Here is a 20,474-nt window from a genome sequence, read left to right as displayed (position 1 = left end):
AATTGAGTCAGCTCTTGGAAATTGAGCGTGAGCGGACGTCGTAGTAAAAGTGCGAGGCGAAACGTTGGAACATGACGAAAGATGCTACACATACCCAGCCACAAGAGCCTTCTGCGACCCTTCTAGCAGAAACCCTACAACGGTTAGGATACCGTCACTCTTCACCCAACGCCGGTCATGGGCAGCAAGTGTCCAATTTGGAGCAGGCTCTCGACTGGGCATTTGCGCTCGAAGAGACACGGCCGTTCCTACACTGGCTATGCGAAGCCTTGGATGGGAATGGAGGTCGGCCTGACGGAAACCTGGCACGATGGGCTGGATACGCTGTCTTATCGGCAGAGGAATATGAGGCGTAAGTCTGCGGCGATAGTTCTTGTCCTTTCAGGAGCGCGGGTTGAAAAGTGACAACGACTATTATATAGGCTAGAAGAATTGAAGGCGAAAGGCTTCTTGAATCCCGTACGTGTTTGAGCATGCTAACGGACATAGACTTCACGTCTTTATTCAACCTGGCACATATTTTAGAACGAGGCGCGGTGGGATGTCCAACCACAAAACGATGATCTTGATGACGTGACCATTGAACAACTAGAGTAATGCAAATAGCAGCCCATTATCTTCATCGAATTTCCCAACGTATTGATATTCAGTAACTAGATCCGACGTTGCGTCATTGGAAACTGAGCTACGACGTTCGCGAGAACAGCTTCGCTTACTGGAGGGTCAACGTACGAGACTAGAGTGAGGATCGCGAGGTTTTGTAAGCTGTGAAGTACTATTGCTGAGATGAATATTTAGGCAAAGTAGGACATCATGCCAGAAGCGAACCGAGCGCTTAAATTCCGAGATAAAGGCATCGGACAGTCGGATGCAAGAATTGGATTTGGAAATGAGCAATCTGTCTCTACGAGTGCGTTCCAATGTTACTGATTCAGTTTTGTGAGGATGAGGTTTTGTTATTTACGCTGATTAAAGGTTGATGCCGCCATGAAAGAGGCCACGAATACAGTTGGTCAGTTGGCGGAGGCTGTTGCGACCAGAAATGATGAACATACCGAGGATCCCCCATATTTTCTGTTCCAGTGCAGAAAGGAACTAGAGGAATGGCATCATGTTGATGATACGATGACAAGCTTACTCCAGGAGAAATTTGCGGGGTTGTATCCCAAGGTCCGAATCCTTAACGAGTTCCATGGAGCCGTCCTTGGTTAATTGATGGTTTGTGTGCAGGAAGGCGAGTTACGTACTGAGGAAACCCCGGCTATATTTCGGCATCCTTTGCCACAAGACATTAAGAACGGTATGGTGCCCGCACGATGCAGCACCAAGTGGTTATGCTGACACCATTTTTTGCAGTTCCATTTGATTTTCCTGACGAGCTTCGAAATGAGCTAGACAGGTTAAAGTCGCTGTAAGTTCCATCACATATTACTTGCCGCCCTTGCGATCGCACACCGTCCATTGACCGGATGATTTTACATGCTAGCTACCCTCTGACAGAACAGGGATACCTAGATGCATTGTTACGACAGCGGTACAACAAAGCAAAATTGGAAGCGTTGCAAACAGAGCTTCAGCGGCAGAATGACGATATGACTCAAGAATCAGTAGCAGAGGAGCGAGACCGTCTACGAGCTGAAGCGCAGTCGCTGAGAGAATCGATAGAGCAAATAAGAACGCAAGAACTTCCGGAGATGTGGACAACACTGGCCGACTTCCAATTGCGCATGCCGTTCCTAAAGGAATATTTTGACGAGACGCTACAGCATAACCAAGCTACTATACAAGATAGCAATGAGGTGCGGGAATTGTATCTATCTTCTCACAACAGCCAATGTCTTTTTAAAATACTCATCTCATCTCGTGTTCCCTAGTTGAAGCGGTTGCTTCTACAACAGTTTGCCCGTCGTCAGATCCTTCTTTACGGTCTAATGCACGAAGACAAAACCTTGCGCCAACAAGGACATGTTGTAGGATCACTCTGTAACGAACTGGAGAGGAAATGGAAAGAGGTCCAAGACCGGATGGTAAGAATTGTTCGTGTGCGAAAAACTTTGGTAAAGTAATTTATTTTCCGTTGCGTAGAATTGGATTACTTCTCCTGAATTGGTCGATACTGGGTCTGAAAGCGGGCTCATTGATCCAAGTGACGAGTTTATGCAGCTTGTTATCAAGTCATTAAAGTTTTCTGGCGACAATGGTATGCCATTTTGTACGTTCTCTCTGCCGCGTAGCGTCCCTTCATTCAAACCTTCTTGCTCGATCTTTAGGAATGCAAGCAAATTTACAAGGAGGGAATACTCTCGTGTCTATGGAGTCGGTCAAAGAAGCCGCTGTAAAACTGGTGGAGAGCGTACGACGTGGTAAAGAGGGTACTGAACAAGAAATCATGAAGCTGGAAGGTCAAATGAATGACAAGTAAGCCTGCCTGGATTCATGCTAAATGTCCTGTGGATAACCTCAACTTTTCTCCCTGATCTATTAGGATTGTATCGTCCGATATATTACTGACCACCCTATATGAGCACGCCGTTACTGCCAAACCTTTGATGGCACCCAAGGTAAATTTCCGATGCAAATCCCTTTTGCTGTACAGCAGGATATTAATATAAGAGCAATAGGAGCTGTATTGCATTGAGGACGAGATCCGTTTAGCGACGGCCGACCTGGGCCCAAAGCTACAGGAAGCGACACAGGTGGGGTATGCAGCCTTCCATTCCGCTAAGCCCTTGTCGCTAATAGCTTCATATCGTCACAGATCGCTTTAGAAATGCAACAACCGTTTTAATTAAATTTATTATTCGTATATACAATCATTCGTCGCTCTACTCTATACATGCAGGAGTGAGAGATCCAGCTGCCACCTTACGCCTTCAGATAAATTGCTGCTGGACCAATCTCATTGTAATCAGCCTAAAAAATTGAAAATATGAATGAGATGACGAGACTCCGTAGATGCAGATTAGAAAAGAAAAAATACCTTTGTCAGATATCCGAATGATGATCCCAAGAAGATGATCTGTAACGATCGCAGGAGACTGGTTTAAAAACGGAATGTTAACATGTTTAACTGCAAACCCGGGCTGACCTTTGCGACGACCGACGCTCCAACATAAGAAGCGTCTTGTAGCCTATCCTTATACGCGGTAAAATAGTCTGGCATATTGACCCACTTGATATCTTTCGCCTGGAACTCATTGGAAGTCTCTGAAGCTGCAATAAGTGATCCAATTTCTGCCTCCAGGCGCTGTTTCACTCCTTTGAGCAGTGAGCATCCACCTGTGAGCACCAAATTGTCCCACAAAGACGTCCGTCTTTCTGGCTCGCAAGCCTCCGTCACTGCTAGATAGCACAATTCTTGGATGCTCAATGTATGCTTTCCGGCGGCGATTGGATCAAAGAGGATATCCGTTGATCGATGACGCGCTGAACCGATGCTGATCTGCAGTATGCTCGTTAACGGTGATCAATCGGACGAGAGTTTTGTTTTCACATGCTGACCTGTTTCCCCTTGACCTCTACGGTCACTCTTTGCTCCTCCCCCTCCGCGCTCCATCCGCTCTGTGGCTTGACCTCACATGCATCAGATTCCTTGATGATACGCGCTATATCCTCATTCATGCCAATGTCCCCCAGTTCGGCCATTGTAGTCACATCCTCTCTAAGTAGTTGCGCCATTCGATGTTCTATATCACGTCCCCCGAGTGGAATAGTCTTGTAGGCGTGTCTTATGATGATGTTGTCAATGATCGGCGTAACATCTGCATTTGACCGAATATTAGGCTCAGTGAGATTTCGATAATATGAATACAGATTCGATTATAAACCTGTAGTCTCGTGGCCGATATCAATGACCAATCCAGTCGTGACGTTGCAGCCGTACAAAGCAGCAAGTGGTTGCTCAATTATGGAAAATGCCAAAATGTTCATGTCTTCAAACATTATCTGTGTCGCACGTTTATGATCTTCTTTGCTCCAGGACATGGGAACCGTAAGCATAACAGACCAATCGTTGCGCGAGCGTTTCATCGCGGTTGGCAATTCCCGGAGAAGAATGTGCTGCCTAGAAGCACTAGGTAAGCACCGCGAGGTGTAAATTCTGTTCAGAAATCGGCGCTTCAACAGACCATAATCCAGAAAGAGCATCCCAATCTTCTACCAATCCATTCCGAATTGGTTTCACCACCTTCCATTCTGGCGTATCCTTTGGCTCAGCTTGTTCAGTCGCGAGGGAGGCCCCCGCAACATACACTGTCTCAAACTCCTCTTCTTCAACCTCATTGGATTCATCTACACCTGTCTCCGTAACACTTGCCGCTGAGCTAGGCGGTTCTTGAATTTCCATTGGCGTTGCAGTGTCCTCTGGAGTCGGTTCCTCTTTCACTGCATCTTCCGTGGTCTTTGCGCTTATGCTATCGGCGAGTAAGGATTCTGCAGCATTTTGTTGACGTCGTCGGACTTTCGCTCCTGCTATTGAAGGTACATTCTGACTCTCACATGTGAGCAAAGCTGTACAATCTTGAAAGATGAGAGATATCGCCTTACCACCACGGAGAGCGTTGCTTGATCTACATAACCTGCCTTTGTTTGGAATGTGCCCGGCTCCAGAACTATCAGGCGGCTTTCTCGCGGATAGACTTGCGTCATCATTCTTGGTACAAGATCAGCAAAAGAACGGGAAGACGAGGAGGGCAGTGGCCGTGCGCAGTAAGTTGTTGCTATGACAGTGTTTGGTGAACGCGTTCGAGACGCGAGATGCTTTCCTCTGTAAATTTGGCATCGACCATGGAACTGCCAGAGTCGCCCACACTAGCACGGCATGTGCTTAACAATGCGAACATGCAAGGTTCGTTGTTTTGTAACGGCAAAAGTCTGGCATCTGTGTGATATCTAAAGAATGTACATCTCGCCACGCTTCCAGCCAAGGTTGGTCTTGCCGACAAGTACAAAGCCAAACTGGCCGCGCGAAGAAGAGGGACAGGGTATGCGTGAGCCTTTTTAATGAACATGTCTCCTCACATATGTGGATCTAATTGAATGTCGTGGATAGGACACATCAGACCAAAGATCGCCACTTTGCCATTAAGGTTGCCGCTCAACCACCCTCTCCGGTAGCAGTGAGCCGGACTAGCCTGCAACCTTCTGACGTCAAGAACGACAAATATCTAGCAAAGGCAGCAGCTAGAAGAAGAGGCGCTGGGTTCGTAAGCACTTGATATAACACGTCTGAGGGTCAAACGCTAAAGCTGGAGTAGAACACACAGAATAAAGGAACGACCGTTTGCTATAACCGCCGACTACAAAAACGCGCCAGCTTTAGCTGGTACCAAAACGCATCAGCAAGATGTACGCGAAGATATTGGGACATCCGATGAAATAATTGATGTCCAGCGGGGGTCGACATCTACCGAAACGGTGACAAGAGACTCTGCATCAAGGACCACAATCTCTCCCACACTGACAAGCTCACCCGAGCCTCGACAAACAGTTCCTGCTTGCCGGAAGTCTGACACTCCTAAACAACCCCGCCAAATATCAGACACCTCGCCAACGCGCCGCCGTGATCCACTGACACCAGTAGTCGAATTGAGCAATATCCTGCCCCTGGATAATAGTCCCGCCACATCTCGCACCGGATGCGAATCTATACAAGGGAAAGCGCTTCCGCACTCCAAAGCGACCAAAGCTATCAAGAAGAAGTCAAAGCCCAAATATATCCCACCAAAATTATTGGAACAACCCATGGCACAGGCATCGCCGCGTGTGCGGACAAGAGCTGCGTGTCGACGAAAAGGTGCGGTTCGTGTTTTGTAGAACGCTGGGCCAACTATCCACTGATCCTACTCATTTTAAAGGCATCAAGCCCATAGTCAAAATCATTTGGGGTGGACCCACCGTAACCAGTTTTGAGCGAGTTACAAAAGCAGGCGTTGACTCAGCTACCCCCAACGCAGACGATGCAACCGACAAACCTGGTTAGACCGGTAAATCGCTTATCACTTTACACAACCCTTTGGCAGTTACATCCTGTGGACGTAATCTACGACAGAGGAGAACTTTATAGATGCGATCGTTTGATATTTTCTTTCTACATGTTAGACTGGAGCATATTTTCCAAAATCTGGATTCCTGTACATACTCTACATCAATGAACATTGTTCATAGACCATACTGTGGTCCGGGAGACACGAGTTCTCTATGCATCCCTGAAAGGATATCTATATAATCAGGTTCATTCATGGCAGTCACGAATCCGTGGCGGATCAGAAAGTCGATAACCACCAAACCCGCCTCTGGCGTAAATTCACCACTGTAGAGATGCTCTTTGAGCTTTGGAATGGCAATCAGTCATCATGGATGTCAAGAGAGTTGCACACTTCTTCAACACACCTCGTCCACGTTCAACAACTGGAACCCTTGCACTTCCCCATCCACAGCCTTTGGCATGAAGCTATTCCCCACGTCAAGATCATACACATATTCGGTCGTAGGAATCCATCCTCTTTCCTCATTAACCAAGTAGAACGTCACCGCACCTACATTGACAATATTTTTGGCAACCATCGCACCATCTAGTCCAGCCTCTTCCCAGCACTCTTTGATAATGTTGGAAAGTGGATCAACCCCCGCTGCTAGCCCGCCACCAACCAAATTATCCAACATTCCGGGATACGTTTGTTTCGTCTTGCTACGGCGTGCAATCCACATTTTCATCTCCCCAGTTTGCGGATCCCGCTGATACCCGTTCATATGACATCCATAAGATCGCACGCCTAATACGCCGGCTGCAGCCCTCTCCAGCTCCATGAGAATGCCTTCCTCTTTTTTCCTATCGCCGTGAACATCGTAACGTTCATTTCGCCATCCCTTCAAGCACACAAGTTCGGGATCGTCCACCGTCTGCAGCTGCCGTAATACAGCTTCCACCGCATCTGTTCTGGCCTGGGGCGTGTCTAGGTCGGGGTTAAGACGTACGGCTGTTGGACCAATCTGAAATACGGTGCCATATTGCGATATATGCTCTAGTATAGACGGCCGAATGATGCCGATCTGCGTGTCATTGGGCCCGACAAGGAGTGGAAGTCCTATTGTGGAGGACGGGGATGTAGCTATGAGCTGCTCCACGGACCGGGGCAGTGAATCTGCGAGACGAATCAACTCTAGTAGAGAGAAGAGTTTTGACATTTGGACATGGACGCGACCGCGTTCAGATGAATTCCAACGCAAGCCAGGTGGAACACGGGTTTTGCGATATGGATTGAACGATCGAAATTTGAACTTTATCTACATATATAAACATTAAAGTCCACTATTCTACTCTTAAAAATGATTAATGTTGGTCCCTAATAGCTAAGGGGAAACGGAAATAGTACAGATTCTATCCAGAACAGTTGAATCATGAAGATGCGGGTTCCAATGAAGAGATGAAAGGAGCACTCAGGCCTCTTGGAGACATGCCACAGGAAGCAAACCCTGTTTTCCAGTGTCCTCGTTGGTTCCCTTTGCCCAGCCTGCAGAAAATAGATTGCGTCAGAACCATAGGCGAATGGGATTGCATCTAAAACTGTATTCGTGAGCTTACCGTCGTTAAACAGCAAGTCTAAGCGAATGCGATCGCCCACAGTTAACTTAATCTCATCTTCGGCTGCAGGTTCGTAATCATGTCGAACGACTGGACAAAGCAGTACTTAGTCTCAGAGAAAACCCCATCATTGCGGGATAACCTTACCATATTTCTTTTCCAGGACAGATGTCACATTAAGCGTTCCAGGACCCAAAGTCGAAGACGATGATCCGCCTTGAGTCATTATCAATCCTTCTTCTTGGCGTTTTCCCGAAGCTGAGAGAGTTGCTGCGGTTGCGGTCGCTGCCGTCGGTTTTCCCGATCGGCGCCGATAGAAGAACACACCGCCGAGCAACAAGGCGACCCCAGCCAAACCACCTATGATACCACCTGCAATAGCTCCTGCATTGGATTTACCATCGTTGCCGCCCGATGTAGAGGGTGCACTGGTACCCGAAGGGGATTGAGTGGGTCCATTCGAGGGTGTTGTCGAACCGCTAGGAGCGCCTGTGGAAGGGAGTTGGGTATTCGGGGAGGAAGGGGAAGGGGAAGGGGATATGGCCCCACCTGCACCGACTTGCTGATTGTTCGAGCACAAGGACTTGAAGGCATCATCATTGGTACAGACGGTGGAACACCTGTTTTTAAAGTTCCGTCAGCAAAAATTGAGATCGGGCGCCAGACTCAATTCCATACCTATTCTGTAGTATCCATCGTCCTGAAAAAGAGTGCAGATGATTGGTCAGTATACGCCTATACTGAAAGTCATGAAATGGTCATTACACCCACCAACATCCTGACAAACCAAAAAGTCCTGGCCGTTACACCCGTTGAAGTCGACCTTTGGGTTGCATGTTTGCCCAATTGCTGGAGACTGTGCAGATGCAGCCGCAACGAAGAAAAGGACGCTTGCAGCTGTTGCAAGGCAACTCTTTGCGGAGGGCATGATCGGCGCAATGGAAAGTCTTGCCGTGTACGATGATTTTCTAAAAAAGTAAGAGGCACAAAGGACAGCCCCGATCCCCATAACGGTTTATTCGCCCATCTCGAAAGAGTGGCACAGTTATGGCACAGTCATACAAGAGGGAAATGAAATTATGGCGGTCAGCCTCTTCACAAACGTTTTGTCAATCCCCAGCCATGGCAGATTCCGCTCTGATTCTGCATCTCAAGATTTGCCATCAGTTGGACAACCATCCACAAGCAAATACAACCCTCCACGCTGAGCGCGCGGCTGCACACGCAAATCTGGGGAAAGCACATCACATTCTTGGGCATTACAAACAAGCAGAACTGGAGTATCTACAGGCTCTCGATTTATACCAAACTGTTGCTGGAAACAGATCTCATAACCACGGGAAGCTAAAAGGACCTCGCGCTGAACCGGACTCGCCGGAGGTTGGCGCGCTGGGTAGTGACCTCAACCCAGTAAAGAATGGCTTGATAGAAGTGACACAAAATCTAATGAATCTTTGCAAGGAGTCTGGCAAGGGTGGTATGGCCAGAATATATGAACACAAGTTGGAAAAACTCCAAGCTCAGGGGACGCAATAATGGAAAACGATCGATCCTATGATACAGAAGGAATAATTTATTACATAAAAATGGGTCATCCGCAATATGGCAAAGTCCGCCGGTATGCTGGCGTTCGCCTACAGCTCTTGTTCATCCTCCAGCAAGACCAAATACGTTAAAAGAACAACCATGAAAAGGGCCAGGAGACATAGAGGGATGAGATACAGCGAACCTGTCATTACGTTCATTAATACGACTCACACGGAAGCGTCGCGGCAACATTCGTACCTGAACTTTGAGGGACCACGGCTATATGGCATGTACCGTCCGCGGAACCGCTGACCAGTAACTGTGAATTGGGGCTAAAAGCAAGGGTTGTGACGGGGAATCCGTGCGCGTTTGGCACACGATACACGTTCTGCGCGAACTTTGTAAGATACAAGAATCGACGAATCTACCACACTGGCACGACTCACCTGTAAACCCTTAGCTGATATGACACTAACGCTCAAATCCGCCGATCCATAACCCAGTAGCTCGCCGTTGTCGCTGCGACAGTGATGAGATATAGTTAATAAATATTACCGTTGGCTGGAATACATAAACACGAACCTGATGGCGAATGACGTCGTTGGTTTGTTCGAAATGGCCTTCTGTCTGTGAAGCTTCCACCCTGAAGTCTGCCATTTACATATATATGATTTCTTGCGGTCTTTTGTGTTGATTACGAGGAAGAGGTATCCTTGTGATGCCGCTATCCCGAACCTGAATTTCATCTCATTGTATTAGTCGACTGGATATCAGACTTCGTTCAAGGTGTTGGAAACCTACCGGCAGGCACGGAATGCGCTTTTAATGGTCTTCTGCATCATCGGGTTTTCTATGGACCAGACAGTCCGTCCGTCCGACGTATCCGTGACGTAGCATTTGTCCGCTGTCACCGATGCGAGCTGGTTGCGACATCAGAAAGGATGATCACGACATGCTATCATCTGTAACGCCAGTACCTGTTTCCCAAATGGGTCGAAATCAGCGTCCGAAATTTCTCCTCCGTGGTCGATAGCCGGTACCGCAGACCGGAAGTCTGGCCATGTCCAAAGGCTAAGCTATTTGATGAATGTCAACGATGAGTCATCTATGTGACTACAGATATTGAGTTCGTTATGCTACCTTGCCGTCTGTTGTGCCTGTCACCAGGAGTTTACCGTCCGGGCTAAAACGTGCAACTTTCTATAGATCCTCTGTCTTTAAGTTTCCCTATATCTTCTTGAAAATTGAAATGGTATACTTACTTGATGGAAGAACGGATCTTTGCTATCGAGTGTCTTATGAGTATCACGCAGAATGAACCTGGAGACCGAACATATATATAAAAACATTCCGCCGTCCGTTGGTAGCATTTCGTTCAGCTTACTGGTCGCCTTTCAGATGGAAGACCCGACAGTTTTCGTTCCTTCCCTCTGCGACTTGATCCTCAGGGCTGTTTACTCCAGCTACAAATGCTTTCTCCTATCAATGGAGCAATTACTTCTGGGCAGTTCAGTATGACGTTTCATCAAACTTATCCGCACCTTTGGATGCACCGCGATGCTCATGCAACCATCATCCTTTTTTCCAAACTGGTGCTCAGCGACAGGTGTCATATCCAGGGTAAGAGGATTCAAATCGTAGAGGATCTGTGAGAAAAAGGTACTTTAGCGTGTTCGTGACGTGATGTGTCCAACAATATGTGGAGTTTCGCCAAGCATACCATCGCATTCTTCACCCCTGCTCGTGTAGCACCGCCGCCGCCCCCTATTACAATACGTGGTTTCTTTGGGGTAAACCCAACAGCGAATATGGGGAAGCCAATATTTATTTGCTTTCTCGGCGGCGCCATGATGGACGAAGGTCAGATTGCGTTGAAGATGGCAAAACTGCTTCGCGTCCACACCCAAGACCTTAACTGAATCCACCTTTCATGTGCAAATGGAACCTGCTGAGGAAATGGTGCGAATGCGGATGGATTTACATGTGACAGATCAAACCAGCTGCATTTGAGGGTTCCAACCTGACGCGTGTCAAAGCCTTGATGACTTGAGGGACCTTTCAGCAGGATCGCCTTGTGGAGAGAACAGAGTCCATTGGGACAATAGCGATGAGTACGACCACCACTAACCCAAAGGCTTCTTGGGTCACGGTGGGCAAACTGCTAGCGCTTGGGTAAGGAGAATGTATCCTCACTTTACAAGAAACGGAGATAAGGATCTGACATTAACCTTATGTACCTGCAAGAGTACTCTTCCACGTAATTTATTCATGGTCGATATTCGACATATATTTTCGATCTCCGCTAGTGCATGGAATGACTCCAGTACTGCCTCCGCAACCTCCGCCCGCCAAGAGACTGTTACTGGTTGTTGGTAAGTCACCCCATATAATGGATTTAGGACTACCTCTATGACGCTCACGATATCATTTCAGCTGACGGACTTCGAGCGGATAAGTTGTTTGAGAATCGTCTTGAACGTGCTCCCTTCCTACGTGGTATAGTTGAGCATCATGGTACATGGGGCGTATCGCATACCCGTGTCCCCACCGAGTCACGACCCGGCCACGTTGCTTTGATCGCTGGATTTTATGAAGATGTCAGCGCAGTTACAAAAGGTGATGTCGGAATTGATGTTAGAAGGCTGGGTAAATGATGGAGTTGCTTGCTTATATATCGTAGTGCCATAGGCTGGAAAATGAACCCCGTTAATTTCGACTCTGTCTTCAATCAAAGCACGCACACGTGGTCGTTCGGTTCGCCCGACATTCTACCAATGTTTGCTGAAGGAGCCAGCGATAAGAACAAAGTTGAAACATTTATGTATCCTGCTGAAAGCGAGGATTTTGCCGAAGGTTGATTTGTAACGTGTGAATGGCAGATGGGACATTGCTGTGTCTAACTGCATGAATCGGCGCAGATGCCAGTGGACTAGACACTTGGGTATTCGAAAAATTTGAGGCATTCCTAGACAGTGTGAAGCACAATACTACCTTGGAAGCACGTATCCGCCAGCAAGGAATTGTGATCTTCCTGCAGTAAGTGTGAATGATCGCCATAACCACCAGGTGATAACTTGTAAAACGTTCTAATCATGTTAGTCTTTTGGGACTTGACACAAATGGACATGCATATCGACCTTATTCTAAAGAGTGCGTACCGGCTTTGATGTCTGAAAACCGGCTGTGGCGTCTTGGTATTGACCTGTTCGTGCTGTAGATATTTGAACAACATTCAGCTGGTGGATGAGGGGCTTCAAAAAGTTGTCAGGAAATTTGAGAGTCTATTTGACAACGATGGAAGGACTGCGTATATCTTCACTTCCGACCATGGCATGAGTAACCGTGGTAAGATAATGTGCAATTCGCGGGCCTGAGCATGTGATGATACCTAAATATGTACGTTAATTACACCAAGGTAATCACGGAGACGGTCATCCGGATAATACACAGACTCCGCTTATTGCATGGGGCTCAGGTGTGGCTACACCAAATCGGACGCATCCAGTAGGCCACGATGATTTGTCCAAACCATGGCAATTGTCTGATATTAAGCGCGTGGATGTCGAGCAGGCCGATATTGCTCCGCTGATGGTCGGATCCGTTTCTTGCTGGTCATTTCTTGCACTTCATCCTCTAAACATATTCATATCTATCCACAGTCCACCTTAATTGGTCTTCCCTTCCCTATGAACTCCGTGGGTGTCCTTCCCCTTCAATACCTATCCGCTTCCGTGCACGCCCAAGCCCTTTCAGCGTTTGCCAATGCAAAGCAGATATTGTCACAATATCTTGTTAAGGCAGATGCGAAAAAGAGAACCGAGCCTTTTTTCAAGGAATTCCACCCTTTGTTAGGATATGAGGAACTGATTACGACAATCGAAACAGAAATCCGTCAACTGAGGCATTCAGATGCTATCCGACTAAGTTCGCAGCTTATTCGATTATCTTTGCAAGGCCTGCGATATTTTCAAACGTATGGATAAGGCAAAACATTGCAAGTACTGGTTCCCCGGCTGACCGTCAGGTTTTACAGATACGACTGGCTGTTCTTGAGATCCATTATCTCCTTTGGCTACCTAGGATGGATAGCATACAGCACAATATTTATCCTCAGGAGGGGTATTGTGCATGTAGTCAAAGCGCAACCGATGCCCCTCTACGGAAGCTCGGATTTTCCACGTAGGGTTGGTAGGAAAGAATAGCACAATCTTCAGTCCTCTGCTCATCATCTGGCATCGCTTTCCAGGTCAATATTCTTGCGGTGGTAATTGCTCTTGCCTTCGCCGCACTTTTACACCGGAGACAAGCACCTGCTTTCTATTACGCATACACTGCGTTTCCGATTTTCTTCTGGGCAGAAGTTTTCAAGCAACGTGCATTCATAGTGTCATTGCTGAGAACGGCGCAGCCAAGTCGAACAACCTGGATAAAGACTCTGGCTGGTATAGCTCTTTACGTTGTAGGCCTGGAACTCCTGGTATTTATTGTGAATGCGCAGCCACTCGCCACATCTCATATCTCTAATTGAGATTTAGGTGTATAGTTATTTTCGACGCGAGCTATTGACCGTTTGCCTCTGGCTCCTGGGAGTTCTGTGGCCACGTACGATGGCGAAACGTGTGCGTAGCGAGAACTCTGGGTTAGTCTGGGTGTGGACTGCTTTTTGCCTGGGCACAAGCGTCTTCCCCCTTCTTCCGGTTGAAAAGGGCGAGGATCTATCACTAGTGTAAGTGACGCTGTAGTCGAGGTATGTCTTGTGTCTGGTCCCAATGTCCGTTTGATAGGTTAGCTGGCGGAACCCTGATATTGGCCTCGGGTGTATTTGCTCTGTTTCGACTCCCTCATATCACGAAGCTCCCTTTGTCACATAGAGGCGGGCCGCAACCTCAGAAGCTGCTGCGGATTGTTGTCCTGGAGGTAAGTTCTTAGATGGAGGAGTCAACGTCCAAATGAATTTATAAAATTTCTCAAATCGTCCACAAGATTTTATTGATCGCCATCAGCATCCTAGTCACCGCTGACACAACGCTACGCTTGCGGGCCAAGACCGGGCTACCATTCTTAAACCAGATTTTTAGTTGGGGCGTTATTGGTGGGTCCCCCGTAGCACGCGAATCTGGACTCGCGCCTCGGCTTCATTCTCACATTTCATCCTAGTGCTTCTCGTTGGCATCCTTACCATTGATGGTGCTCAGCACGCTCAACACTACCTTCGACGACTGACTGTGATCTATTTGGCTTTTGCGCCAGCCTTTATCCTCCTTACCATATCATACGAAGCCATTTTCTACTTCTGCTTCTCAGGCACCGTACTGTCATGGCTTCTGCTGGAGAGATCTATATATCTGGAATCGGAGCAATATCCTGCGCTAGAGGATGACAGTGCAGTAAGTAGCATAATCAAATCCCAGTCGCTGCAAGGCTATCTAAGCAATGTTATAGGACGCAACGCCGGACGGAACCAGCCGTGCGCCACGAACTTTGAAATTATCGGACTTGCGCGTTGCTGGGTTTTTCCTATGTTTTATAAACGTCGCATTCTTTGGGACCGGTAATATCGCGAGCGTCAGCTCCTTCTCCCTCGAAAGCGTCTACCGCTTTACCACCGTCTTCAATCCCTTCCTAATGGGCGCGTTGCTCATCCTCAAAATCCTGATTCCATTTTTCTTGCTGAGCTCCGTTTTTGCCGTCCTCGGGCGTGCATTAAGACTCCCTCCCTTCAGTCTCTTCCTACTGGTTCTCAGTACAACGGATGTTATGACCTTAAACTTCTTCTTCCTCGTGCGGGACAGTGGCAGCTGGCTGGAAATTGGAACAACGATCAGTCATTTCGTCATAGCTAGCGCGTTTATTGTCTTTCAGATAATCCTGTTTGTGGTAAGCTACGGGCTTGTTGGTACCGTCTTAGTGCCTGATATAGTAAGTAGAAGGAAGAAGCGAACCTAGTACATGGTACTATAGACTTCACATGTAATGGCTGGAAACGCTAGTGAAGATAAATTATGTACATTAATGACCTAAACAGAAGCGCCTTGTGGGTAGCCAAGACTGCTTTTTTGGGTAAGATAGGCGCCCTGTAAACCATCCTATTCCAGCTTATCCAAATAATCCAGGCGGCTCAATATTGCCCCTTTGCTAATGCGACAGCAATATTAGTGACTCGGGAATTACCAGAATAAACGCATGAAAGCAAACATCGAACCTTGTCTCTTGGATCTCTCCTGCCAGAAACACTTCATCAAGAATAGCATACACCTGCATCCACGTCAGCAACCACGCAGGAGAATATTGGAATTGAACACTACAGCACCTTGTAGAACTGAGGATGTTTCAAGATGGACAGTAGTCAGTAACGGTTCGTTGGCATAGATAGTATTGACAGTGTACACGTACATTAAATACTAGATCCAGCTCGCAAACGTTACGGAAAAACGCATCAAGCACTTCCACAAAGAAGTGTATTGCCTCCAAGTACGCCAATTCGTTGTCATTGGTGTCGACACAGAAGCAAAAAAATAATCCTGCATATCTTCGGTAGACGATTTTGTAGTTTCGAAACTGGAAGAACAGTACAAATTGTGTCAGCAGATTGGTACAGGCGGCTTACACCCAAGGGTAGTGGGTACCTCTACAAAGTTGGATTGATGTTTTTGATCCCGTGCAGCCACAAGTTTGTGTACGTCCGCTTTGAGCTTTTGCTTCTCCTCGTCTTCAAATGGCATGTACCATTTTGAAAGCCGCGTTTTTCCTTGTCGATTTTGCACAAGAATGAATCTGGCAGGATATCAACGTCAGCGGTTGGTATTCCGCTCATTCATCGGTGCACCCATCTTACCGAATCTGCAAAGTAAGAGTGCGTTGTTGAGAGTGGAATTAGGTGAGCTGGGTATATCAGTAACACTCTTGCTACGATGGGGTCCTCACCATTGTCAGCTGCTGGCAGGGTGAAAAGTGCAAAGCGCTGCGCCGATCATTGAAAATGCCCCGTCCAGCTTACGATGCGCGCGCCTGGCAAAGTGATGGCACAGCTCTGCACCGCCGTCTGGTTTGCCCTTCTCCATCTACACACCAAATCCTCAACCAACGTACCACAAATCCTTGGACTCTTATCTGGGTTCACCTTATCCAACAAGGGTGCTTTGCTATCAGTTTTGCATACCAGAATTCCATAATGTCCAAATACAGCACGCTCCCTGATCTAGATACCCAGCCCGACGTGTACGAAACGCCAGATTCATCCGAAACATCTGGCGTCGGTCTCCATGGTCATGCACGAGAAGGGTCTGCGTTTTCGGATTACTCTGATGATGAAGAGAAAGAGGGTCTCGTCCGCACATCTGTGTCAGTCTCAGCAGCTTCCGGTAAATTTGAATCCGCTAGGCCAGGAATAGGCAATGTTGACTTCTCAGGAAGAGTCGGAAGAAGGCGAAGAGAAGGATACCGACGCAAGGGACTTCCAGAGCAGGAAGAATACGAAATGCTTGGAGCTATGCGGACAACGGAAAAGGAAACTCCCGTGCAGCGGTTGCGAAGGCTCATGTTCGAAGTAGAAGAGCTAGGCAGAGAGATTGAAAATGTGCATCCCGAGGGAACGTTGGAGCAGGAATCACAATCCACTTCTGGCATAGGAAAGAAACGTGAACGTAAAGGGAAGACAATCTCGCACGCTCAGCTATTGGATCAAGTTTCTATCCTGCAATCGGACTTAGCGGGTATGGGCCGAGCATTCGTCGACAACTCAGAACCGAAGGATTTGGATGGGAAAACTGCTCCGGGAACGCCTGCAAAACAGATGGCTGAAGGAAAAGCACTATTAACGCAGCTGAAAGCATTTCGAAATTTAAGCCTTTCGGAGGAAGTTGCCGACTCAACGGCGGCGGCGGTACCAATCCCCACTACAACACCTGAGGGCGCGGATGGATCATATGTCACATATGAACTTTTCTACACTCCAGAGAGCGCAAAACTCACTCAACTAGCGAAGCTAACTGATGTGGAAAGCAGACTTGCCTCGCTGGAGCGACTTATTGGCACGCATTTTCTCCAAGGTCTAGATGGAGCAAACGAATCTGTTACCTCCCTATTGCAGGAAAATGGCAGCCTGATAGGAGCACTACAAAAGCTAGACAATCACCTTTCTCTCCTGACGCAACCACGGCAACTTGATATCGTATCAAGACGAGTCAAGACTCTCGCTGGCGAAATGGAGCGCGTTGTAGACTTGCGAAAAAAACAGCAATTGGAAAGTTCACTGACGTTGTCGACTGAGAATCTGCTGCGCTCGAGTGTATCAGCTCTACAAGATGTCGAAATGCACAAAGCCCAAACAGAGACGGAACGAAAGATTAATTATCTGTATGAAACAATGGAGAAACTAGATCCAGTGGCACGCGTGATTCCACATCTGGTATCACGCCTGCGCGGATTGCAATCGCTGCATTCTGAGGCAGCAGTGTTTGCTGATAGTTTGAAAATGCTGGTTCAGGAACAAAGCAGGGTTGGCGAAGGGTTCAAAGGTATAGAGGATGCTGTGGGGCGCTTGGAGGAGAGTGTGAAGGCAAATGAGATAGCAGTGGGAAAGAATGTTGAAGCGCTACATGGCAGGATAGAGGCATTAGCAGGTCGTGTAGATAAGCTAATGTCATCAAAGAGTTGAGGGATTGGAATCGGGTAAACCGCAATGCAGCATAGTATTGTTGACCTAGTGTAAACTTTTATATATATATATAAGCAATGGGGATCTGAATGTGTATCACGAGCTAGGCGTAGACGTTGGCACTCCTGATAGTACGGCAGGCTCCTTGCCGCCGACTGCTGGGTCGCGGCTGCTCTCCTCACTTTGGTCCTTTGTTGCCTTCCTCCTTCCGCGTATTGCGTCTTCTTCTTCGACTCTCTCGGGCTCTTCCCTCTCCACGTCATCGGAGCCAGATCCTTCCTGCTGTGCTTTCCACATGCTCGCATACACTCCGCCTTTGAGAAGCAGTTCGTCGTGTGTCCCAGATTCTGCTACGTGGCCCTCTTTCATGACAACAATTAAATCACAATCCATAATTGTACGAAGGCGGTGCGCGATGAAAATGGCGGTTCGCGACCCCAATCCAGCTGCCTGTGTCGCTGGATGCGGGTCGTGCAGGAATTCGCGGATGGTCGTCATAATGGCAGTCTCCGTCGATTGATCTAAGGCTGATGTTGCTTCGTCAAAGAGCATTATTGGCGGGTTCTATGATAGCAAAGAAATAATTTAAGTTTGGAATGAATCGTGCTGAATTACACAATATCGGCGAACCTTCAAAAAGGTTCGTGCAAGCTGAACCCTTTGCTTTTCTCCGCCACTAATCATCAATCCTCGTTCCCCGACTTTGGTTTCGTATCCTTCAGGGAAGTTGTTTACAATGACGTCGTGGATTCTTGCCTTTCGTGCAGCTTCCTCCACTTCCTCTCTGGATGCATCAGGTCGCCCATACAGAATATTGTAATATATCGTTTGGTTGAACAGGATGGTATCTTGCGGCACGACCCCCATGGACTGCCTCAGGCTTTCCAAGCTTACCCCTCGAATATCATCCCCATCAATCGTGATGGTGCCACGCTGCGGATCGAAGAAGCGAAACAGCAGTCGTAAAATTGTCGATTTACCACATCCACTTGGACCAACGAAAGCTACACTCTTTCCAGCCGGAATGGTAATATCGACACCGTTAAGGATCGGACGACTGGAGTGATAAGCAAATTGGACATCTTTCAACTGTATTTCTCCTCCTTTCCGGAGGACCAAGGGAGGAGCATTCGGAGGTGCTGTAATCTGAGGCTGGACATGACGAAGGCGGAACATTGTGTCCATATCAATGAGGCTCTGGCGCGTTTCGCGGTATACAGTTCCGAGGAAGTTCAAGGGCATCGATAGCTGAAATAGGAGACCGTTGACCATAACTAGATCTCCGACTGTCAGCGATCCCGCTATGATGCCCTGAGCAGCCATCCACATCATAGCCGTCAGAGCTACCGAAAATATGGCACTCTGTCCTGCGTTCAAAAACGCCAGCGATGTGACAGATTTGATCGCAGCTTCTTCGTACTTCGCCAGGGATCGGTCATATCTTTTCATTTCGAAGCGCTCATTTGTGAAATACTTCACAGCTTCAAAATTGAGGAGAGCATCTGTCGCCGTTGACGCAGCTTTATTATCAGCAGCATTCATTTGTTGGCGAAATTTAACACGCCAGCTGGTAGTTGCAAAGGTAAACGCAGCGTATGTGCCCATTGTCCCTAATGTGACTGCTGCGTACGCCGAACCGAAACTGTAGGCAAGAATACCGCAAACCATCGAAATTTCGAGTGCGGTAGGAACGACGTGGAATACCATCGAGGAGAGAATTTGATTGATTCCTTTAGTGCCCCGATCAATAGCTCGAACCAGTCCGCCAGTTTGTCGATTAAGATGGAAGCTCAGATCCAGACGCAGCATGTGGTAGAAGATACTGCAGGCAGCGCTTCTTATTGCACGTTGTGCAACTCGGCCAAACACAGCAGTTCTCAATTCCTGAAACAAAGATGATCCCAGCCGGGCCGCCCCATATCCAAGGAGAACTGTGCCAGCTACGGTCATAACTGTAGCCCCTGGCATAGGCTGGAGGATATCCACTGCGTGTTTGAATAGAATAGGAATGTTGACATTTAAAACTTTGCCTCCTATCAACAGTGATAGCGCAACAATCACTCTCGCTTTTATTCCTGGCTCGCCTTTTGGCCAAAGGTACGCAGTCAGTTCCTTGACAATTTGCCAATCCGCCGCTCGAGTGCCCGGTTCAGGATAAGATGGCACATCTGAGGCGGCTAGTGACGTGCTCTTTTTCTTTGTCTCTACGGCTTCGCTTGCCGACGTTCGAATTTGGAAAAATGTGGTAACAGCCTGGCCATGCCTGTGTTATTCACCAGATGGACGTCTAGCAATCGAAGGGTACAAAAACAAACCGGCGTAAACAGACGCTTCTTGTTTTCGGATCCTTGTATCAGACTCGAGGAGCAACTTAGACGTTCCAGAGAAACAAAGCGGCGTGGCTAAGAGGACTCGTGAACATTCCTTGATATACGGTATCGCCCAGCAAACATATCGCATACCCATGCGTTCAAAATGCCTCTTCTTGCAAATAGCTCTCTTGAGCAGTGATAAACCGGGCGCAACCCCGAAGGGTTAAAGCCTGGTCGGTGCATAGTGTCATTCGCCAAAGCCCGACAATGGGAGGTCCAACGATCTTATCACGTCGGGTGAGTCATTTGCTTGTTACTGTGGTAACATGCGCAATAACGACCACAGATGGGAATGAACGGCTTGTTGGGTTGGGCGAATCACCTTTGAGAAGTTCTG

The 20,474-nt window shown here is 47.8% G+C and overlaps 11 protein-coding genes across 12 annotated transcripts; 5 read left to right on the top strand and 6 right to left on the bottom strand.

The window, feature by feature from the left end:
- The first annotated feature begins 26 nt into the window (after positions 1-26).
- Positions 27-3,053, top strand: SPPG_09276 (uncharacterized protein). The gene is made up of 15 exons (XM_016757433.1): positions 27-352; positions 423-459; positions 526-593; positions 658-741; positions 799-910; positions 976-1,170; positions 1,231-1,300; positions 1,357-1,411; positions 1,487-1,799; positions 1,875-2,027; positions 2,086-2,200; positions 2,271-2,418; positions 2,486-2,561; positions 2,622-2,696; positions 2,759-3,053. The coding sequence occupies exons 1-15, from the start codon at positions 72-74 to the stop codon at positions 2,786-2,788; spliced, it is 1,812 nt and encodes a 603-aa protein (XP_016607200.1). The 5' UTR covers positions 27-71; the 3' UTR covers positions 2,789-3,053.
- SPPG_05416 (uncharacterized protein) lies at positions 2,778-4,708 on the bottom strand. The gene is made up of 7 exons (XM_016753631.1): positions 4,546-4,708; positions 4,128-4,486; positions 3,828-4,063; positions 3,502-3,761; positions 3,089-3,442; positions 2,981-3,019; positions 2,778-2,913 (listed from the first exon to the last, which is right to left on the bottom strand). The coding sequence occupies exons 1-7, from the start codon at positions 4,648-4,650 to the stop codon at positions 2,866-2,868; spliced, it is 1,401 nt and encodes a 466-aa protein (XP_016607199.1). The 5' UTR covers positions 4,651-4,708; the 3' UTR covers positions 2,778-2,865.
- A 77-nt stretch (positions 4,709-4,785) lies between these two features.
- Positions 4,786-6,191, top strand: SPPG_05415 (uncharacterized protein; the record flags this gene model as incomplete). The annotated part of the gene is made up of 5 exons (XM_016753630.1): positions 4,786-4,846; positions 4,922-4,982; positions 5,051-5,200; positions 5,256-5,794; positions 5,856-6,191. 5 exons carry the CDS (start codon positions 4,786-4,788, stop codon positions 5,978-5,980), a joined length of 936 nt encoding a protein of 311 aa, XP_016607198.1. The 3' UTR covers positions 5,981-6,191.
- Positions 6,066-7,208, bottom strand: SPPG_05414 (uncharacterized protein). The gene is made up of 2 exons (XM_016753629.1): positions 6,391-7,208; positions 6,066-6,330 (listed from the first exon to the last, which is right to left on the bottom strand). The coding sequence occupies exons 1-2, from the start codon at positions 7,183-7,185 to the stop codon at positions 6,160-6,162; spliced, it is 966 nt and encodes a 321-aa protein (XP_016607197.1). The 5' UTR covers positions 7,186-7,208; the 3' UTR covers positions 6,066-6,159.
- Positions 7,209-7,239: 31 nt separating this feature from the next.
- On the bottom strand, positions 7,240-8,568 carry SPPG_05413 (uncharacterized protein). Its single transcript, XM_016753628.1, has 6 exons — positions 8,354-8,568; positions 8,261-8,282; positions 8,132-8,202; positions 7,730-8,071; positions 7,583-7,672; positions 7,240-7,511 (listed from the first exon to the last, which is right to left on the bottom strand). The coding sequence occupies exons 1-6, from the start codon at positions 8,508-8,510 to the stop codon at positions 7,438-7,440; spliced, it is 756 nt and encodes a 251-aa protein (XP_016607196.1). The 5' UTR covers positions 8,511-8,568; the 3' UTR covers positions 7,240-7,437.
- A 136-nt stretch (positions 8,569-8,704) lies between these two features.
- Positions 8,705-9,764, top strand: SPPG_05412 (uncharacterized protein; the record flags this gene model as incomplete). Its single annotated transcript, XM_016753627.1, has 1 exon — positions 8,705-9,764. The coding sequence occupies one exon, from the start codon at positions 8,705-8,707 to the stop codon at positions 9,116-9,118; it is 414 nt and encodes a 137-aa protein (XP_016607195.1). The 3' UTR covers positions 9,119-9,764.
- SPPG_05411 (uncharacterized protein) lies at positions 9,119-11,017 on the bottom strand. Its single transcript, XM_016753626.1, has 11 exons — positions 10,830-11,017; positions 10,651-10,755; positions 10,494-10,588; positions 10,372-10,429; positions 10,250-10,309; positions 10,087-10,185; positions 9,911-10,029; positions 9,692-9,844; positions 9,556-9,628; positions 9,368-9,497; positions 9,119-9,311 (listed from the first exon to the last, which is right to left on the bottom strand). Exons 1-11 carry the CDS (start codon positions 10,956-10,958, stop codon positions 9,217-9,219), a joined length of 1,116 nt encoding a protein of 371 aa, XP_016607194.1. The 5' UTR covers positions 10,959-11,017; the 3' UTR covers positions 9,119-9,216.
- A 168-nt stretch (positions 11,018-11,185) lies between these two features.
- SPPG_05410 lies at positions 11,186-15,191 on the top strand. 2 transcript variants are annotated; one of them, XM_016753624.1, is made up of 16 exons: positions 11,186-11,281; positions 11,356-11,481; positions 11,543-11,725; positions 11,798-11,962; positions 12,028-12,145; positions 12,209-12,259; positions 12,327-12,454; positions 12,525-12,700; positions 12,769-13,082; positions 13,143-13,293; positions 13,356-13,586; positions 13,645-13,835; positions 13,894-14,026; positions 14,093-14,201; positions 14,267-14,496; positions 14,552-15,191. In XM_016753624.1, the coding sequence occupies exons 2-16, from the start codon at positions 11,424-11,426 to the stop codon at positions 15,053-15,055; spliced, it is 2,742 nt and encodes a 913-aa protein (XP_016607192.1). In that variant the 5' UTR covers positions 11,186-11,281; positions 11,356-11,423; the 3' UTR covers positions 15,056-15,191. The 2 variants fall into 2 exon arrangements, with proteins under 2 accessions (XP_016607192.1, XP_016607193.1); XM_016753625.1 differs by having other exon boundaries at positions 11,354-11,481.
- SPPG_05409 (AP-2 complex subunit sigma) lies at positions 14,941-16,053 on the bottom strand. The gene is made up of 7 exons (XM_016753623.1): positions 16,034-16,053; positions 15,945-15,949; positions 15,736-15,883; positions 15,503-15,667; positions 15,420-15,428; positions 15,312-15,364; positions 14,941-15,244 (listed from the first exon to the last, which is right to left on the bottom strand). The coding sequence occupies exons 1-7, from the start codon at positions 16,034-16,036 to the stop codon at positions 15,196-15,198; spliced, it is 432 nt and encodes a 143-aa protein (XP_016607191.1). The 5' UTR covers positions 16,037-16,053; the 3' UTR covers positions 14,941-15,195.
- Positions 16,054-16,134: 81 nt separating this feature from the next.
- SPPG_05408 (uncharacterized protein) lies at positions 16,135-17,978 on the top strand. The gene has a single exon (XM_016753622.1). It carries the CDS (start codon positions 16,281-16,283, stop codon positions 17,763-17,765), a length of 1,485 nt encoding a protein of 494 aa, XP_016607190.1. The 5' UTR covers positions 16,135-16,280; the 3' UTR covers positions 17,766-17,978.
- SPPG_05407 (uncharacterized protein) lies at positions 17,776-20,332 on the bottom strand. The gene is made up of 4 exons (XM_016753621.1): positions 20,228-20,332; positions 20,081-20,167; positions 18,396-20,018; positions 17,776-18,329 (listed from the first exon to the last, which is right to left on the bottom strand). The coding sequence occupies exons 1-4, from the start codon at positions 20,318-20,320 to the stop codon at positions 17,862-17,864; spliced, it is 2,271 nt and encodes a 756-aa protein (XP_016607189.1). The 5' UTR covers positions 20,321-20,332; the 3' UTR covers positions 17,776-17,861.
- Positions 20,333-20,474: the final 142 nt, after the last annotated feature.

This window comes from Spizellomyces punctatus (assembly GCF_000182565.1).
Source record: "Spizellomyces punctatus DAOM BR117 chromosome Unknown supercont1.9, whole genome shotgun sequence".
Classification (NCBI taxonomy): Eukaryota; Fungi; Chytridiomycota; class Chytridiomycetes; order Spizellomycetales; family Spizellomycetaceae; genus Spizellomyces; species Spizellomyces punctatus.
This window is presented reverse-complemented; position numbering and strand designations above follow the sequence as displayed.

Excerpts from the sequence above, each read along its gene's own strand:
- SPPG_05413 (XM_016753628.1), bottom strand. The coding sequence starts at position 8,510 with ATGCCCTCCGCAAAGAGTTGCCTTGCAACAGCTGCAAGCGTCCTTTTC. Across the intron at positions 8,203-8,260 it reads CGATGGATACTACAGAATAG|GTGTTCCACCGTCTGTACCA; the intron begins GTATGGAATTGA and ends CTTTAAAAACAG. Across the intron at positions 7,673-7,729 it reads TGTCCTGGAAAAGAAATATG|TCGTTCGACATGATTACGAA; the intron begins GTAAGGTTATCC and ends TGCTTTGTCCAG.
- SPPG_05408 (XM_016753622.1), top strand. The coding sequence starts at position 16,281 with ATGTCCAAATACAGCACGCTCCCTGATCTAGATACCCAGCCCGACGTG.
- SPPG_05416 (XM_016753631.1), bottom strand. The coding sequence starts at position 4,650 with ATGATGACGCAAGTCTATCCGCGAGAAAGCCGCCTGATAGTTCTGGAG. Across the intron at positions 3,762-3,827 it reads TATCGGCCACGAGACTACAG|ATGTTACGCCGATCATTGAC; the intron begins GTTTATAATCGA and ends GGTCAAATGCAG. Across the intron at positions 2,914-2,980 it reads CATTCGGATATCTGACAAAG|GCTGATTACAATGAGATTGG; the intron begins GTATTTTTTCTT and ends TCAATTTTTTAG.
- SPPG_05407 (XM_016753621.1), bottom strand. The coding sequence starts at position 20,320 with ATGCACCGACCAGGCTTTAACCCTTCGGGGTTGCGCCCGGTTTATCAC. Across the intron at positions 20,168-20,227 it reads GAGGCATTTTGAACGCATGG|CCACGCCGCTTTGTTTCTCT; the intron begins GTATGCGATATG and ends GAGTCCTCTTAG. Across the intron at positions 18,330-18,395 it reads TTGCACGAACCTTTTTGAAG|AACCCGCCAATAATGCTCTT; the intron begins GTTCGCCGATAT and ends TTGCTATCATAG.
- SPPG_05410 (XM_016753625.1), top strand. The coding sequence starts at position 11,217 with ATGAGTACGACCACCACTAACCCAAAGGCTTCTTGGGTCACGGTGGGC. Across the intron at positions 12,455-12,524 it reads CCATGGCATGAGTAACCGTG|GTAATCACGGAGACGGTCAT; the intron begins GTAAGATAATGT and ends AATTACACCAAG. Across the intron at positions 13,836-13,893 it reads GGCGAGGATCTATCACTAGT|GTTAGCTGGCGGAACCCTGA; the intron begins GTAAGTGACGCT and ends TCCGTTTGATAG.
- SPPG_05411 (XM_016753626.1), bottom strand. The coding sequence starts at position 10,958 with ATGGCGCCGCCGAGAAAGCAAATAAATATTGGCTTCCCCATATTCGCT. Across the intron at positions 10,589-10,650 it reads GCATCGCGGTGCATCCAAAG|GAGAAAGCATTTGTAGCTGG; the intron begins GTGCGGATAAGT and ends CTCCATTGATAG. Across the intron at positions 10,186-10,249 it reads CAGGCACAACAGACGGCAAG|CTTAGCCTTTGGACATGGCC; the intron begins GTAGCATAACGA and ends TTCATCAAATAG.
- SPPG_09276 (XM_016757433.1), top strand. The coding sequence starts at position 72 with ATGACGAAAGATGCTACACATACCCAGCCACAAGAGCCTTCTGCGACC. Across the intron at positions 1,301-1,356 it reads GCCACAAGACATTAAGAACG|TTCCATTTGATTTTCCTGAC; the intron begins GTATGGTGCCCG and ends CATTTTTTGCAG. Across the intron at positions 2,697-2,758 it reads AGCTACAGGAAGCGACACAG|ATCGCTTTAGAAATGCAACA; the intron begins GTGGGGTATGCA and ends ATATCGTCACAG.
- SPPG_05409 (XM_016753623.1), bottom strand. Across the intron at positions 15,668-15,735 it reads ATCAATCCAACTTTGTAGAG|TTTCGAAACTACAAAATCGT; the intron begins GTACCCACTACC and ends CTGTTCTTCCAG. Across the intron at positions 15,245-15,311 it reads GGAGAGATCCAAGAGACAAG|CAAAGGGGCAATATTGAGCC; the intron begins GTTCGATGTTTG and ends CTGTCGCATTAG.
- SPPG_05414 (XM_016753629.1), bottom strand. The coding sequence starts at position 7,185 with ATGTCAAAACTCTTCTCTCTACTAGAGTTGATTCGTCTCGCAGATTCA. Across the intron at positions 6,331-6,390 it reads AGTTGTTGAACGTGGACGAG|CTCAAAGAGCATCTCTACAG; the intron begins GTGTGTTGAAGA and ends GCCATTCCAAAG.